The sequence below is a fragment of the Protopterus annectens genome, chromosome 14.part0 (assembly GCF_019279795.1).
Source record: "Protopterus annectens isolate FY-2018-M chromosome 14.part0, PAN1.0, whole genome shotgun sequence".
In the NCBI taxonomy this organism is placed as follows: domain Eukaryota; kingdom Metazoa; phylum Chordata; order Ceratodontiformes; family Protopteridae; genus Protopterus; species Protopterus annectens.
In genome coordinates this window covers 558,647,307-558,663,517 of record NC_056748.1, presented here as the reverse complement: position 1 = coordinate 558,663,517, position 16,211 = coordinate 558,647,307, and the positions used below count along the sequence as shown (strand labels likewise).

General features: G+C 35.2%; 1 protein-coding gene across 1 annotated transcript in view; it reads left to right on the top strand.

Moving 5' to 3' along the window:
• The window catches only part of LOC122789101 (myosin-4-like), a 148,934-nt gene that overhangs the window by 40,112 nt on the left and 92,611 nt on the right, over positions 1–16,211 (top strand). The window contains exons 9-17 of the mRNA XM_044056301.1: positions 1,576–1,639; positions 1,740–1,838; positions 1,972–2,075; positions 2,691–2,829; positions 5,517–5,635; positions 5,764–5,913; positions 7,572–7,742; positions 10,758–11,070; positions 15,170–15,237. Of these exons, the coding sequence (XP_043912236.1) occupies positions 1,576–1,639; positions 1,740–1,838; positions 1,972–2,075; positions 2,691–2,829; positions 5,517–5,635; positions 5,764–5,913; positions 7,572–7,742; positions 10,758–11,070; positions 15,170–15,237 (1,227 nt within the window). The remainder of the gene's footprint in view (positions 1–1,575; positions 1,640–1,739; positions 1,839–1,971; positions 2,076–2,690; positions 2,830–5,516; positions 5,636–5,763; positions 5,914–7,571; positions 7,743–10,757; positions 11,071–15,169; positions 15,238–16,211) is intronic.

Below are 16,211 nucleotides of genomic sequence, written 5' to 3'. Positions count from 1 at the left end.
AATCAAATTTTCAAACAGGGGGTTCAGTTCATTAAATATTTATTCAGTGAACGTGGTTATAAGAATGGTTTATTTTTAGAAGCAGCTAAGTTTATCATGAAATACAGAGCTGAAAAATATCTACCCATTTTATTGAAAGGTTTGATTAAAACACAAAGTAAAAGTACCAGTAGTAGATTTACCAAGGCTTTTTGTATGGATATGTCTGTTTTTGCTTTCTGTATTTTCAGTATTTTAAAGGAAAAATTAGAAAATTATTAGAGGTAATAATGAACTATATAATGTAGTAGGTGATCACCTGAATATGGTGTGTAAAAAAGTGTACACTGTTAAAAATATTTTACAACCAATAAGGATATAGGACTGTATATTTGTGGTTGTTGCAAAATGTGTCATTTCATTCTTCATGGCAAATTCTTTATACTACCACAGAATAATCAACTTATCTATGCCAAATATCATTATACGTGTCACCAAAGGCATTATTATATGAGAGGAATTAACTCTTTAAACATTTATGTAGAGCTCTTGCGTAGCATGCAAGAGTTACTGGGATCAATGCCTGTATTCTCCATGCTGTTTTTTTACCTGGTTTTATGGTGTAATGGTTAGCACTCTGGACACTGAATCCAATGATCTGAGTTCAGATCTCAGTGGAACCTGCCATTCACTGCTGTGGGTTGTACAATGGTGCAGCAGTTCGCATTGTCACCTAGAGTAAGAGGTTCTCTGGTTTGATTCTCATCTGGGATGCCTTCTGTAAAGAGTCTACATGTTCTCCTTGTGTTTATGTGGGTTTCCTCTGAGTAGTCCAGTTTCCTCCCACATTCCAAAGGCATGCATCTGGAGCTTTACTCCCTGGCCCTGCACTGAAAATGGGCTCTGTCCCAGTCAGACTTTCCCTGTAAGCAAATGTTAAATAAAAAATCATATATATTGCTTTATGTGACTACTGGGAAGTGTTTTATATGAGTATGAATTCCAAATCACTCAAAAAATATAAATATATTTATGAAAATATTTCATGATATGAGAATTGGTAATGATAATAATGCATTAGTCAAACATCCAAGAATTCTCTAGATCATAAAAAGTATCATTTTTTTATTTTAGAAAATGTTTTCCAAGATATGAGGTAAGGTGATATATGACTGCACAAAAAGAAATGCTTTGGCAGTTGAAGTTATAAGCAGATCATTTTCTGGGGCTAAATGGTTCTGTCAATATTAAATGCTTTTTTAACTATAGATAAGATTCATATATTTATATGGTTTTTTATTTTATATATGTTTTATTTGAATATTTATTGATTCTTTTGTAATTATATATATATTATTGGTATTAATTTACTGGATAAATGGGACACATGACCGTGATTTTGTATTTAAGTGAAGTGATGTGTGTATACAGTATTGTGAGGAAGTTGTGTTATTGAGGTATGAAAGCACTAAATAAATGTTTATTCAAAGACTGTTCTAATAAACTTATCTAATCCAGAAAATTTACACCTATATTTAGCAGAATAAAATATAATCTTTGCCAACTTCAAACTATTTCAACTTTTTTCTTTTTAAGGGTAAATTTATTCGAATCCACTTTGGAACCACAGGAAAGCTGGCCTCTGCTGACATCGAAGCCTGTAAGTTTAGTATGAAATATCATTTTTAGCTTTCTATTTATTTAGAGCATTAGACAGAAAAAAATAAAGTGTATCATGTGTCTAAATTACTGTTTTACAGATCTTCTAGAAAAATCTAGAGTTATATTCCAGCTTCCTGCAGAAAGAAGTTACCATATATTTTACCAGATCACTAGTAATAAAAAGCCAGAGTTGATTGGTAAGTTTAATATCACTGAGTGATTACAGATTACCTTATTTATTTGTTTGTTTGTGTATTTATTTATTTTTTTATTCTTATGTCAGATCTGTTCATTCACACATTTATCCTATTTTCTAATATCTATTTTTAGACATGCTTCTGATTACTACTAACATCTATGACTTTCCGTATGTCAGCCAGGGTGAGATTACAGTGCCCAGCATTGATGATAAAGATGAATTAATGGCCACAGATGTAAGTAAAGCAGCTTTGGTTAATCTGTTTTGCTCTAAATTGTGCCTGGCTTTAAAAATTAGTATTCTATAAATTCTCACAAAGTTTTATATTATAAATCCATGGCTGGATTTTCATAGTCCTGAAACTCCTTCCCTTTGGGGTGTAGTATTTTTTCATTTGACAGAGTTCTTTGCAAGTGTGCATTCATAATGGCATGGCTGGTGACAGGTTATGTTAATAATATAAGCTGAAAATGTTACAAATAGATTTATAATAAAGGTCCAAAGAGAAACAGTAGTGAGGAGATCATAGTACTTCCTTACATCAGAAACACAAGTACAGAAGAGAAAATGGCAGTTATATAAGTGGAGGAATTCCCTTGCCATGCTTAATTTTGCAATAGAAAAAAATATGTAACTGTCCAAACTGTATGAAGAATGCCTAAGCACTGCATCCATTTCTGTCTTTGTTTATCTAATACTTAAACATGTATTCAGCATTACATATATGGATGATTCCTCACTCTCATACATTTGGACATTTGTGTCTATAAATGATATTCTGCACTGAAGGGTAGGCTGGATGATATTACAAAAACATTAAGAGCAAGTAACCTGTTTTATACATATACAGAATGCAATTGACATCCTTGGCTTCACGGCAGAAGAAAAGGCTAGCATCTACAAAATGACAGGTGCAGTAATGCATTTCGGGAACTTGAAGTTTAAACAAAAGCCACGAGAAGAGCAGGCTGAACCAACTGGAACAGAAGGTAATGTAATAGCAACAGAAAAATATCTAGCTCCTTTACCTGAGCTGGCTGACTTGGTGTTGTTGCAATGACCTTGCAGTGCATAAGTTTTCTGACATAGTAATCTGAAACTATAGAATGGCATTTTTTCTTTCAGACATTATAATGAAGCAATGTTATGAAATAGTGTAAAATACTATGGCACATTCTATATCAGTTAGTCAAAAATGTCTGGAATCATTAATATACCTAACATAAGTTTGACTTACAATTTTTGTAAATAGTCTTCCTTCAGTATAAAATAGTTTGAGTACTTCAGCACTGATCAAATCTGCATCAGAACTACAGTTATTCAGAGAAACATCTTTGCTTTTAATGTGGTAATGTTGTGCTGTGTTCAGGAAGCATTTTATCACACACAGCTTGAGAGTGTTAGATTCCAGAGTAGTTATTTACAGGGTCTATGTTCAGCCATTGAATGGAACTTCCATCGAACAGCTGAAAATCGACCCCATCATTCGAACATTCATTCAGTGAACATTCATTTCATTGATGGGGAAAGTAACTAGTTAACCACCACTTCTCCATCTGCCCTTTTCCTAACTGTAGTGCAGTCTTGGAGTTGGTATATATTCCTAACTGTAGTGCAGTCTTGGTGTTGGTATAACTATATCTATATATATATATATATATATATATATATATATATATATATATATATATATATATATATATATATATATATATAGTTAGGGGGGGTGTGAGTCAAAGCCCCCCACCTGGGTGGGTTTGAAATACTGAGTTGGGGGGTTTAGCCTTTTCCCTACTGTAATGTGATCTCAGAGTTGCTATATTTAGTTAGGGGGTGTGGGGAGCACAGCCCCCCACGTTGTAGGGTTTGAAAAGTGTGTTTTTTTTCTGTATGGCCGAGTGATTGTTTTCCCTGAGATAAACCACTTCATCTGTTTTAGTTGCAGTATCTCCAGATTTCTCATTTTAGGTGAGAAAGGCTCTCCTGGAGGCCAGGCAGAATATTTTCTCATATAACTAACTAGTCTTGCAAAAGTAATGAGACCTGAAATAGAAAATTCATGTAAAAATAATCCTCCTGAGGTATGGTCTATCTGTCTTCAGGATCTGATATGTTTTATTGATGGGAGTCTGTGACATTTTAAATATTTCTCCACCTCTTCAAAAGATATTGGAGAGCCTGAATTTCCTCTCTCTCTGCCTTTTCTTTCCTTGGATGCCTTCACAGGTACTGCCAAACGTTTCCACATTTTTGGCATAAACCATTGTTGGTCAAGTTGTGGTACTGACATTTGTTATTGTTGTGATAAAGATGGTCTCTTATAGGACACTGAAATAGTCCTTTGTGAAAATGCTGTATACATGCCCAAGGCAAGGTGGGAACCTATGTGTCAGTGGCACTTACACACATTACTTTGAAGAAATTAGAGTGCAATCTCTTTTCCAGGTTTTCACAAGAATACATTGCAAATACTGGCAATGAACATCATATCACATGCAAAATAATCTTAGTTGCTTCAGAAACAAAACTGCCACAGATGAGCCTTTATTTTCTAAGGCATGTGTCTCAACTTTAGTGACTCATACCTGGAAAGTTGTAAGGCTGGGTTGGTGAACTAGAACTTGGAACATTCAAAGGCGAAATAAGGGAAAAGACCCTCATGAAGCCAGCTTGACAGGGGCTTATCAGTTTCACATTTATCTGATGTGGCCTCCTTCTTTACATGTTGCTCTACTTTTTCTCTTTCTCTTTTACTCACTGTTTTTTCCATCTTAAATTTAGACAATTCCATTTGCATGTGGACAGTTAATTAATTAATAATTTATTTACTTTTCCTTGAGTTTCCAGTAAAATAGGATGATAAAGCCTTACGTGTCTTAAGTCTGTTCATGTTGTTTAATGCCTTATACACTTCACAGCTGCTAGTGTTATAGTCAAGCCTTAAGCAGAATTTACACTCTGAGCTAAAATCTTTACGAGCTAGGTTTAATGGTATCGAGAAGGAATACAAGTGAAAGACTGATTATTTATTCTGTTTTCATCAAAAATTAGGACAAGCAGAGGCAGCCAATATAACTAAATGTACAGTAGTTATTAAGATACAACTGTGTGACCAGTGGGCAGTAATAAGCACTGAATTCAATGTATGCCAGTGTTTAATATACTGGAGTCTCATACCAGTGACTTCAGTACCGTGAATGGTAGAAAACCAGCATGAACCACTACAGGGGATAAAAATGTTATAGATTAAATAGCCAAACCAACAGCTCATCATCTGAGTAATCCCAAAGGTTATGATTTACTGTTATAATGCCTCTCTCAGAGTAAAACTATGTGTTACTCTTGGTCTACACATCGCAGAATTCAGAGAAGATATGAACCAGAATATGTTGCATTTTCACTGCCTGTATGAATAATTTGCTACCAGTATGACTTCATGTGTTTAGTAACTTCAGTATGACTGCATTTGACATGCCTTTGTTACTCTCTGCAAATCTGTCTTGTGCAGTATGGAACATTGAGTTGATTCAAAAGTATCCGTTTTATTGCTGTTAGATTCAATCTTTCATACGCTGAAACTCCTGTGAGTCATTCTTAATTAATTGTTTTGCAAACTGCTGTTTTACATCTTTCTTAAAAATAAGTTAGAAAATCTGGTTATTTTGATCTTTCATAGAGGCTGACAAAGTTGCGTACCTCATGGGCCTAAATTCCGCTGATTTACTCAAAGCCTTGTGCTACCCCAGAGTGAAGGTTGGACATGAATTTGTAACCAAAGGCCAGACTGTTGAACAGGTACATTTCTATTGTCATTTGAAATCTTAAAGAAAAAACTTTACAGAAACAAGGAGTTAGATTTACGCAGGCTAGATGGTATTTATTTTTCAATAGTAATTTTATATTTACAACTTCATTTTTCCTAGGTTCACAACTCTGTTGGTGCTCTTGCTAAGTCAGTCTATGAGAAAATGTTCTTCTGGATGGTTTACCGTATCAACCAGCAGCTGGATACTAAACAACAGAGGCAGTACTTCATTGGTGTCCTGGATATTGCTGGGTTTGAAATTTTTGAGGTAAGTGCCATGACAATGAAGTAAGTATGCTTATAATTAACCACGGTATTCTATTTCCCTTGCAGTTACGCTTCTACTGTATGTATACATAACTAGCCTCTTGATTAAGCTATTTGTTTTGTGGCTATGAAACTCCTATGGTAGGATACAGAAAAGCTTCCTCTGATGTCAAAACGTTACCATGCAAGATGTCTACATCATACTCCCTTTCTTATTCATAGACCATTCTTCTGTCCCATGACAGTAGCTATAACATGGACAGTGGTTTCACTGGGAAAGTTACATGCTAATTACCAGACTGGTGCAGCAGCTGATGCCAATTAGCCCCATGCTCTCCTTCAAAGAAGGTGGTGGTTTTAGATGAGCTTGATTGACTGGACTAGCATTTCAGAATTTGAATAATATTGTACTTTAGCATTTGCTGATGAAGAGGTTGCATCCTTGACGTCAGATCTATAACATAGTAGTAATCCAAGCTCTTTCATTGTACCTTTACACATTTTGGAAACAATGCATCTCAAACAGGTTTTTATGCAGTGCACAAACATAAGAATAAAAATTCAGTTTATAATTGTAACCCAGAAAGTGGCACAATGGTGTGACTTCTGTGACCCCCATGACCTTGACTCTAAACTAAATTCATGTATCTTGAGGGCCAGTTAAGCAAAGAATTCTTAACAATTTTTTTTCCTTATTTCTGCTGGCTTCAAACAGAGAGCCTAAGAATCACTTGAGCTGCTGGTTCATTCTCACTAGATCTGAGTGGCAGATCACTGATATAGGATTCTATAAAGGGGGGGGGGGTTCTGAGTTGCAATTTACAAACTTGTCCTTCCAATGTGTCTCATCCCTGGGCATCAGGTGGCTGCCTGTATATTCATCAATACACCTGCATATCTTATCCACTTCATTTTACTGTCATTTTTGACTGTAACCTGACAAGCGTATGTGAGAAATATCCCCCCATTAAAGATAAGATGGCAATTGCCACTTAATTCCTTCCCAAGCAGTCCCTAAAGCATGTTGCTTTTAACTTAATGTGTGTCATTGACACAGCATGGAACACTATTATTTCATGCCATCTGGATAGCTTAGCTTTAAATGTTTTACATGGACATAGAGCCACCTTGTATGTGGGTCCTTTACTTCCTATGTGAATACACCATGCAAAAAGGAAAATGGTGAGATCAGCAGCAATATATCCATGTATGTTCATTAGCCATTTTATTAAGAAGGCATTGTATCGGTATCACTGTATAGACACACACACACACACACACATACACACACACACATGCACACACACACGCACACACGCACACACACACGCACACACACACACACACACACACACACACACACACACACACACACACACACACACACACACACACACACACTTTAGAAAAATCATGACAGGATAACCTAGCAGACTGCTGACTGATTTCAAACAATATTCACATCTTTACAAACTGTTCAAAGAAAACTGCTCCCACTGAGAAAATGACAACAGTATGTAGAAAGAAAACAGTATGTAAAGGTGAGTGATGGGATGGGATAGATGGAAGCAATGGGTTAGCAAGCCAGAAGTATTCACTAAAAGATACTTATAATATGATATTTATAATAAACCTAACTTATTCTTTTTACACATTTAGTTTAACAGCTTTGAGCAGCTTTGCATCAACTTCACCAATGAAAAGCTACAACAGTTTTTCAACCACCACATGTTTGTACTGGAGCAAGAAGAGTACAAGAAGGAAGGACTCGAATGGACATTCATTGACTTTGGCATGGACCTGGCTGCGTGCATCGAGCTGATTGAAAAGGTAAGTATGATATGAACTTATGCCTACAACATGCAAACCATTACTTTGGAGTGAACTACTGCTGTTAAGGTAGTGGATGTAATAAAAAGGTAAAAGAGTGAGAGATGTTACTCTATATTATACTTTCCAAAACTATTGTTACAATCTGTTGTGACTGAAGTGTGAAAAAGAATTACAATTATCAGATAAAAGTCATCATTTTATACCTTTTAATTTATAAGTTAACAAAACTGCACTGGCCCACAAAACCCAGCTAACATTTTTTGTTGCTGATGGCTGAATTGTTTAGGACAACTAGATACAGATGTAAATATATTTTTATTGCATTATTGCTCATGTTGTCCCTACTGCCTGTTGGTTATAAGCTCCTTGACCAATTAACTCATTCATTCTCCATTACTAAAGTGATTGTCAATCAGAAAGAATTGTCATTCAGATAGCTATAGAGGTGGTGTATAATTTTTTTATTTTTTCACACACCCCCCCACTCATTCTCAGCATAGTGCTAAGATGGGGATGTGCAATGAGCCTTTTATGAAGGACTCACTTCTGTAAGGATGTTTTCTTTCATGAAGCCCTTCCCCACCTCTTGAAGCATGGAATGCTGTTTCCCAGGTGTTTGACAGTGAAATTACACCTCCCAGTGTACAGATGAGTACACATAACCTCCCCACACCACAAGAGAGGTGAGCAGGGCATAAGCCTTTACTTGTTCTCCTCCTCTATGCCTGGCTCTTACAGTGCCAGGGCTACTAATCAATCATTGGTCACCTAGGTGCAGTCAAGGCTCTAACCTTCTGTTGCATGGAGACAAATGTCATGCTTTTATTATAAGTCTGAATATTTATTCAGAAAAGTAGATTGGGTAATCAGCACAATTTTCAGATGAAGTCGAATTCCAGTGAATAAAGTATTAAATTAAATGTAAGAGGTATATATAAATGTAGCAAGAGGTATAGTGATAAAGAAAGGCTCTACATATTCTGTACACGATCATTGTAGTTATATTTATATTCAACACTTTTCTAAGGAATCTCACATCTAACAGAAGAAATGTCTTAGAGTTCTGAACAAAAAGATCCATTAACAAATGAAGGAATTAGTTTAAAGGATGTCAGGGCAGCATATGTATTTAACTAAATGGAGAGTCAAGATTTAAGCATTGAAGTAAAACTGACAATTGAAGCCTTGAAATAAACTCGCAAAGTAAACTGTACATTCCAGAGTTTAAATGGCTGTCTGAAGAGAAGAACACATGAAGTGCTGCATTCAAGCTGATGGTGAATTAAAGGTTCTAGGCAGTTTTTTGAGGAGTCACTTGATTGATAAAGAATGTCAAATTCCAAAGTTAATTTATTTATAAATTAAAGTACAGATTGGATGTTTAGCTCTGTTAATAGCTGCAAGATAGACATCTGTAAGTATAAGGCCATAGCTTTCCCTCTTAGGAAATTTAGCCATATATTTTCAACAGCTTGTTGCTATATGTTTAAAGTTTTCAAAAAAGCTGGCAGCAAGAAGAGGAAATTCATAGTCAAAATTTGTCATTTGTACTCCTCTATTAGCAGCAATGTTGTCACCTTGGTGAGGAATTGTGACACAAGTGGCACTGAAAAGTATAGGGGAAGCTTTCAGTGCCCTGGCAAAATTTCACCTAGTCAGTATAAATACCACCTCAGTTGTCGTCTAAAACGAGGACACTGGTCTAGTGTAACTAACCCAGTCAACAAAATGCAAATAAATAGAGAAATGTGCTTAATACTCACTGAATTTTGTTAACATTTTTATTTACTTGGTTAGACACGAATAATACAGGGACAAGTCAGAAATAATGTGTGATACCATAAACCAGATTGAACACTGCACACTTCCTAAACGACCACTGTGGCAGAAACTGAAAAAAATGTATTTTTTAACCTAAAGTTTGATGAATCCAAACCTGACTGAAACACAATGATTACTTATCTTTAATTTTATTTTATGTTTTTTAAACCTGATTGCCATCTTGAGGACTGACATACTGGCATGATCTGGTTTTATTGCCCTTAATGCATGCTGTGGACACTGCTGACATGAGTATAATGCCCTAGTCAGTCCTGTCAGATCACAGTCCCATTTACTTAGAATGGTGAGAAATACTGAAAAGTTTGAGTAGCCTCACTAAAAATGTCAGTGACTTTTTGCAGTGATTATTGCATATTTGTTTCTTACATATGTAATACTATCTGTTAAAAGCTCTTGTAGTGTGATAAAGAAAAAGGTGAGATAGCATAGCCTTTTTAAAACTGATATTTTATCTCCCTTCCCCTTTCTTCTCTATCTCAGCCAAAAAAGTGCCATATTTCATGACTTGCAAAAGTCAGCTAATTAATGAAGTTACTCTAGGTGGTCATTATGTTTATTCACCTTCAGACTATAAAAAATTCAGTAGGTTTATAGCTCCAGTAAGGAAAGGAAAGAACACAGCTTTTATTTGACAATATAATATTAAGCAGTTGTACAATTTGTGCCCGAACAGCTTTATTACCTCATTTGGTGCAAAACAAGAAAAGAGCTACTGTGTGTTTTCCTAGGCAAAAAGTGATGTGCATGGTAAAATTATACAACTGCAACAGAGACAAATTCTTAAAAGAAGCTATCATGAGAATTCATTTAGCCTCAACATGGTGTGCACTGAAGAAGCTGACTAGGGAAAATTCTACAGAGGGGAAGATACTGGTATGTTATGGTTTTTAATATCTGAAAGCATTGGGATCATTGTCTAGGCAGAAAAACAAACTTTAGGGAAAGGAAAAGCTGTGTTTAAGGTATAGTTGTCCATTAATGAGCTGTGCAGTAATATACTACAGTTTTAATAGTCTGATAAGACGTGTGAGTTTTTGCATAGAGTAAAATAAACCTTTCTTGTCTTCTTTAATGTTATAAAATATTATAATTATGATATTTATAATTAATACATTTTCCTTTAGATACAGCAAAAACAAACAAATAAAAAAATTCTGTCTGACTTTTCAGCCTTTGGGAATTTTCTCAATCCTTGAAGAGGAGTGTATGTTCCCCAAAGCTACTGACCAGACTTTTAAGAACAAACTATATGATCAGCACCTTGGAAAGTCGAGCAACTTCCAGAAACCCAAGCCTGCTAAAGGAAAGAGGGAAGCTCATTTCTCATTGATGCATTATGCCGGTGTTGTGGATTACAATGTCACTGGGTGGTTGGATAAGAACAAGGACCCTCTGAATGAGACAGTTGTTGGCCTGTACCAGAAATCATCATTGAAATTGCTGGCCTTCCTTTATGCTACATACGTTAGTGCTGGTAGTGAAGGTAGTACTTTCATACATTATATAATAAGTTTTTTTAAATCTCCTCCACTCAAGATAACTGCCAGGTCACCTAAAATGAAAGCATTATAAAGAACCTGAAATATGACAACTAATGTTTTCTGTTTTTGCATTATACAATGAAATTAAAATTATACAGGAAAATTGTATTTCTGTAGCTACAATTTAAAAACATATGAAAGTAACAACATAGCATTTAGCTTTATTTAAAAAACAGTAGGTGAGTGCGATGGTGAGTGTAAGAAGGACAAAGGTTAATGATCAAATTATAAAACCATTTTTATTATCCAGTTATTTCAGTGAATTATGATTTGGATTTTTTATAATCCTTGACTTAAAATGTTCTCATCTAACGAGTTATATAGCCACATATATAGAAAAACATTATAGCAAATATTATGGTGTCTGTGTGTGTGTGTGTGTGTGTGTGTGTGTGTGTGTGTGTGTGTGTGTGTGTGTGTGTACATATGATGATATATATATATATATATATATATATATATATATATATGTGTATGTATAGCTTTACTTTTTTACTTATTTCTCTCTATCTTTACTTGTATCTGTAGTATTTATTGTTATATATCAATCTGTATACAACTCTGTATATTATCTCATTGTGTTATCTTTGTCCAAATGATCACTTTCTCAGCTAGTAAATACTCAACCACATTACAGTGCGTAGTACATCAAAAAAAGTAATTTGTTTCCTTTTTCGATGTACTGGGTGTCAGTTATTTGTGTTGATATACTAAATGTTCAACATGTTTTGGTAGTTGATTTCTATATCAATCAGATATATAAGCATGTTAACATTATCACTGCCCTCTTTGCTGTTTATGACAAAATATACAGGACTTTTCAGAGATACTCATTATCAGTACAGAGCAAATAGGTTGTAAAACCTGTTCTACTTTAACTTCAGATTCCTAGACGCCTTCAGAAAGCACAAAATGGGAAATAATCCATATGACTTGTTAATTTAACAGTGTATTTTAAGATCCTTGATTTCTGTGTATATGTGAGTCATAGCAAGAAATTGGAGGCAGGCCTAAAACCAAATGCGATATTTACCTGTTTTTGAAGAACTGAATACTGTAACACACATTAATGCAATGGAGGATGGGAAATGAACTTTGAATGATAAACTTACAGAAATAAATTGGCCTACTGTTTGAAAAGTTTCCAGAAGTATTCATATCTGCAAGGTGATATAACTACATACGTCTGTGGCAAGTTTAGAGAGAGAAAACTCAGCTGGACAGTTAATAAGGGGACATCTAAGCAGATAAGCTAATACCTTTGCAGTCCCCAAAAGTATATTTATTTGCATGCTTTCTTGTTTCTTCTGATAATTATTTAGATGGACTGACCAGGTGTGGTCTTTTTCAGGCCATGAAGCGTATTTTAGCCAGGATTTCAAACTCTGTAAAAAGCTTCATGAGTTAGGGAAGAATGGTACAATATTTTCAAAGTTATAATTTTTGTTTTTATAAAAGAAGATGAGTCAAACAGGAGAACACTGTGAAAGCTAAGCTAGGTAATGCATTGAGAACTTGATTATAAGGTAATGAGTGGATTTGTCTGTTATAGTTAACTGTAATTTATATAGGAGTTTACATTGGCACAAATCAGTGTGTAATGGTATAATGAAACAGGCTTGGCTCACAAAAGGGAAACAAACAGCAAATGGAAATGTCCAAATGTGATGCTTAACAAGGCTCACACGTCCATATGTTATACATTACTGTGACAAATGGCTTCCCTCTATTAATTTACTGTTAGCATTAAGTTTATATGGAATGTTAAATACTGTTGTGTCATTAACTTTATTATCTGACATTCTTATTTAGTGGGCTGTTTCTTTTTATATGGTTTCAGCACTAACCACAGAGTATAGAACAGTTACTTTAGATAAACAAGAAACATGCAGCCCCAAAAATTAACACTTAATGCAAGTAACATAGTTTTATGTAAATAAAACAAATAGAACCACCTAGTATACCTGACATTTACAACAGTGATCAGCTGTGGCCAGGATAACATACTGCTGTTAACAAGGTATGAAGGAGACATGACGGCAAGGATGGATGAATCTGTGGGTAAGACTATATATAGAAAAGAGGTTAACTATGACTGAAGGACAATGGTGATACCTGCTAGAGCATGACCATGACAATTGTTAATTTAATATGTGGTCTTAAGCAGTGAGAATTATGGAGGAAAAGGAAAGTAAGACAGGGTAATGAGGTGACGTATGGGTGTGCTGTAGAAATTAGGTCAGTAGAAGTGATGCAAGGATATCATTGCATAAGGTGATGTAGGGAGAGACAGTCTCATAGTGAAAAATTCAGATTCAGAATTTGCTTTATTTAGGAAGAAATACTTCTTTAACTGAGTAAAGGGTGAGCTAAAATTTGACAAGATGGGGAAGTAGAGTGTTGTGGAAAGGCAAACATTCCTTGATACTTTAGGATGGAGAGTTCATGGGAGGGAAGCACATGTGAGATGTTCGCTAAGGTACTTAATCTCCTATAGCATGATATGAAAAAGACAGTAAGTAGAGGATGCAGAATTAAAAGAAGAAAGGGAAATTTACAAAGGAAACAGCTGAAGAAGATTTTCTCTGTAGTGTACATGGGAGCTAGGTGAGAGAACCAAAACTGAGCTTGTGCTGTAGACAGAATAAAATATCAAGAATAGCCTGACATCTACAGTGCTTGAAAGAGTGGAGTGATCTGATGATATGGAGGCTGATTTCTTATTGTTGTCACTTCTTATAACTGACCTATGTGCAAGGGATATTTGGTAACTAATGCTGTAGCTTGTTGTTATTTTCTGGTTTATTCCAGAGTAGATGGCCCAATATGTACGAGAAGGAGGGGTCACTATGAACAAAGTCCCAAGAACTGTGAGGATTGTGCTTTATTATCAGAGCAGATAAAAGGCTGTGGTCACTATATAGTCCCATTAAGCTGGCAAAGAACATAGATTTTGTTTAGGACTAGAATGGAAATAATCATCATGAATTACTAAGTCCAGGCATAGAGGAATGCTACTGCTGCAAAGAAATCCATCAGCCATACCTAGGAGAAGACATTCTAGATAAAACATAACATTAAGTGATGGTGTAATGAAGTTAGTAAGTTAGGCGCACTCATGAATAATGTGGTGAAGTGTGTCCAAACCAGTGTTGTATAAGGGAATTTATAGCCCTCTGGTGCACTCATACCATTATGTCCAAACCAGTGCTGTATAAGTGAGTTTACAGCCCTATGATGCACTCATGGAAAATGTTGGAGGAGTGTGGAGGTGGAGATCATTTTGAATCTCAGTGTCAGACCATTGAGCAGTTGCTGTACTAGGTGAGAAATTCTCCTTTTGGCCATTTATATTTAATTCATAGAGAAAGTGAATGCAACATTGAGTCATATGTTTAAACATGTTGAATACTGTACCCATGAACTTAATGTGGTCCATATCCCTGTATATTTTATTAGTGAGAACACAAAAAGGGCAGTGATAATGAATCTCAGTGTTAGACCACTGGGCAGTTGCTGTACTAGGTGATGAATTCTCCTTTTGGCCATTTTTATTTAATTCATAGAGAAAGTGAATGCAACATAGAGTCATATATTTAAACACATTGAATACTATACCCATGAACTTAATGTGGTCCATATCCCTGTATATTTTATTAGTAAGAACATAAAAAGGGCAGTGATAATGCAATGAGTTCCTCTGAACCTATGTGGATCAAGAGAGGAGAGAGGGTCTATATTTAATATACTCCCTCTTCTGTCAGGTAAAGGTAGAGTTAAGCAAAACTCGTAACTATGCATACTCTGAAAGCATTGTAGTGATTTTGTGACTTTACCTACTCCAAATATAAAACTGCTGCTGAACAGCATGGCAATACTTTTTAGGCATTTTGAGATAACTGGGATATACATAGAAAAGGAATGTTTATTTCAAAAAATGAACAGTGCTGTTACACTGTTATTTCAAGCATTACATGCATTGCAAGTAAATCTGTTATCATTCTGTGTTTTGAGTTTTTGTTCTTTTATTTTCTATGGTAGGAGAAGAGGGTGGTAAGAAGACTAGAAGGAAGGGTGCTTCCTTTCAAACAGTATCTGCACTGTTTAGGGTAAGTCCAACTTATGCAACCTACTATAGCTAGAACACAGCACTACCGATAAATTACTACATCATGAAAAAAATGAATGATATTTCATACAAGCATAACGGGAACTTGAATAGCAATGCTTAACTGAGAGTCTGAATTTATATTTGATACATAACTATAAAATGGAATATGTAATGCTGATCTTAAGTAGACCATGCAGAAATAAAAATGTAGCAAGAAAATGGCTGCCATGTATTACCACACTGCCTTAATCATCAATTTTGCTTTTAGTGTTTGTTATTGTCTTCATGTTCTGTTTATGTTAATCAGATTGTTTAAACTATTTTGAGTTTTCATTAAGGGGAAGAAAAGTGGAATAAATAAGATGCAAACAGGTAATTTTGGAGTGACAGATTACACACATTAGAACAAGAAAACAACAGCAAAGAAAAATTCTAATACAAAGACAAAACATCCACATTTTGCATGCTTCATTTCCAGACCACATTGGTACATACATCAGGTTAGAAACACTTACTATGATGCTTTTCATCAGAACTTGATTCCATACAGGAATATGTAACTGTTTCAGAAAGGTTGCAGGTACCTTAACTGCCATTTCAACCAGTAGTCCCATGTAGAGAGCTGGAACTTTGTCACATAATCCTGTAGAAGACAAACAGCTGTCAGGTACATTGCCTGCCAACCAGACGACAATCAAATATATTCCAAACCTTTAACCATAATCTAGTAGAGGCTATTAATTGCTCTGTGTGATTTTTCATACCGTTTTGTACCAGTGGCATTTTACTAACTGCTCAGTCAATATTACATTGGACAAGATGCAAATGTCAGCTTCAGTTTATTAGTTAGAGAAGTCTCTTCTCTTCTACAGTTTATTAGGTATTTCTTTGCAAAAGGAAAAAGAGAACCTCATTAAGGACCTGGAATCTAATTGCATAATCCTTGTATCTCTGCTTTACTCTGTTCCCATG